This window comes from Penaeus japonicus, unplaced genomic scaffold (assembly GCF_977035675.1).
Source record: "Penaeus japonicus unplaced genomic scaffold, GWHDUDI00000001_assembly GWHDUDI00000031, whole genome shotgun sequence".
Classification (NCBI taxonomy): Eukaryota; Metazoa; Arthropoda; class Malacostraca; order Decapoda; family Penaeidae; genus Penaeus; species Penaeus japonicus.
In genome coordinates this window covers 21159119-21161618 of record NW_028234433.1, presented here as the reverse complement: position 1 = coordinate 21161618, position 2500 = coordinate 21159119, and the positions used below count along the sequence as shown (strand labels likewise).

Genomic DNA, 2500 nt, shown 5'->3' with positions numbered 1-2500 from the left:
TATATATTATATATATATGTGTGTGTGTTTTAAGCAAATAAGCAAAATAAAATCAAGAATTGTTTGCTCAATCACGTAGCCGCCATGGTAACCAAACACAGTACGCATGACAGATGGGAGCTTTCAACAAGACACGGTCATGCGACTCGACTCTTGACGAAGTCCTGTAGCGTGCCAACAATGGGACAGCCATGTCAGTGGTGTTTCGTATTGCAAGCCTTGTCCTAATCCATGAAAAGGGAAGACAACAAGGAAAAAGTTGTACGTACATTTTATTTTCGAATAAAATTACATAGATAAAATAATTGTGTTATGAGACGACTCTCAAAGTATTATTAGACAAAATGTTTATAAAGGTTTACTTTATAATATTTCTTTGAACGTTATTCTTGTCTCGTTTATATGTTTCGCAAATGACTTGAAGAAAAACAACACGAGGAATGATAATGAGACTTAACCTGTGATATGCACGTGATGTCCTTACGTCCACAGCTGTCATACGACCGTGAAGCTTTGACGAGGGGGAAGAGAATGCATTTATAACAGGCGCCAGAGAAAACCTGTTTGCTGGGGGGCCAAGTTTGGAGCGACTCCAAGTTTTGATAATTTTGTGACGTCAGAAACATCACCCGAGGATGAAGCTTGTTTATTGGTTGTCTGAGTGGGTTGACTAAGTCATCTTGCTTCCCATTGGATAACAACGAGGGTTGAACACTAACTCGCTCTGTGATTGGATGGGAAGAAGACCAAGGGGCTGTTATTGGTTTAATTCTTGGGTGTGTCTTGTTCCTCATGAATACGGTCGCGTGTTTTGAATACCCCGATGCTAATTTGGCAATTTTGCTCTTAGAGATATGCTAGTCATGAAAATGAGGACAGCAGATCTTCCTTTACGTAAGAACTTGTTGGCATGCGTTTATATATGAAAGGGTTATATTTCAGTCATTTATACGATAAGACTTTTAAGAGAAGAAGCAAAGCGCAAATTTGAGTCTCGTGTTTGACCGGAAGTAAAGCATCGTTGAACCGAATGTGTTTATAGTAATTAACTAAATCAAGGTCATAAGATTTTTCACTAGAAGGGACGGAATGGGAATAGAAGTCGGATATATGTGAAACGCGGGTCGTTGTTACCGCAGACTTTTAAAACACTTTTTGTCCTCGTCCCACAAGAAATTTCATTTTTTTGCTTTTCGGAACCTCTAAAACAACTCGAGAACATAGTCTCTCTTGCTGAAGCTAAGAATGTAATCCACACACCTTATTACACTCCTACACTCACGCACCCTCCATGTACAGAAGCATCCAACAGCAGGTCCGGCTGGGAGGTGCTGAGATGGACCTCCGAACCCACGACCCACGGCAACCACGACCGCCAAGTAACCCTGCTAACCGTCCTTTTCTACCCACTCACACCCAACCCTTGTTTTCACAGACTTTTGCAAATAGGTTGTTTGGTTACATGGCTTGGATTATGCCAGTTTTTGTGGCGTGTTCGACCTTTGGAGCTGTCAACGGCGTGCTGCTGACCTCCTCCAGGTACAGATAGAGTGTTAGAAAAAGAAGGAATACAGTACTTCTGTCTTTTTTTTTTCTTTTTTTTTATTGATGAGGTGTAGGCTAGTGTCACGTGGCCAGTCATCTTAGCATGATCACTCAAGCACTAGAGAATGGGATCTCACCGTTATTGATACTTAAAATGCAAAATTGATAGTGTGGAAACCTCACATGAATACTGCATCATTGTATTCATACACGTCACAGTATTTAAATCTCTTTTTCACCCAACCCATTTTCTTTTGTTGGAATATGGAATGAGCAGATGCCTCCTTCAGTAGTAATGGACCGTGTCTCTCTCTTTCTTATTTGTGGCTTTCAGCATGACCTGATCCTCCCCTTAGCATTGCAGGAGTGCATTATGGTTAGGAATACGTCATGACTCCAACCATCTTTATGTCCGAGAGAATTAGAGTCTTAGGTAACAAAGGAGGCATCTGCGGTTCCCGGATCTCGCTTAAGTTTGTCCCTCCCAGCGTTAGATCAAAGCAGCCAGAGAGCTACTAAGCTGTTTATCATGGCTTACTTATTTTTATTTAATTTTTGTCACTAAATATGCTATAGCCTTTTATAAACACACAAGAACTCTAGTCATTATATCGGACAGCTGGCCTCGTCGACTCCAGTGTTGAGCACAAACTTCTTCAAAACACCTTCTGGACTGGCTACTCCAGAAGGACCTTGCCACTTCTCTTCACCTTCCATGGGTCGTGTCTTCCCTCTCTCCCTCTCTCCCTGTTCGTCTCTCTCGGTCAATTTTCTTTTATTTCATTCATCATCAACTTTCCTCTTCTCACACTGTGAACCGACCCCTTAAGGCGCGATCCACAGTTCATTGGAATGGTCGTTGTTGGTCTTACAGACATTTGCGGAGCGACTTTACCAGCCAGTCGACTTCTTCGTCCCAATATTCGTGGCTCTTTCAACCTTTGGCTCAGTGAAT

General features: G+C 41.9%; 1 protein-coding gene across 7 annotated transcripts in view; it reads left to right on the top strand.

Annotated features, from left to right (window-relative positions):
* Positions 1–2500, top strand: part of LOC122255476 (large neutral amino acids transporter small subunit 2) — a 47788-nt gene that overhangs the window by 32321 nt on the left and 12967 nt on the right. For 4 of the 7 annotated variants that reach the window (XM_086555947.1, XM_086555942.1, XM_086555945.1 and 1 more), the window contains exon 4: positions 2420–2500. This exon is cut by the window's right edge and continues 23 nt beyond it. In XM_086555947.1, the coding sequence (XP_086412073.1) occupies positions 2420–2500 (81 nt within the window). Of the gene's footprint in view, positions 1–1435; positions 1540–2419 lie in introns of all 7 variants that reach the window. The other 3 variants (XM_086555948.1, XM_086555943.1, XM_086555946.1) reach the window with 1 other exon arrangement.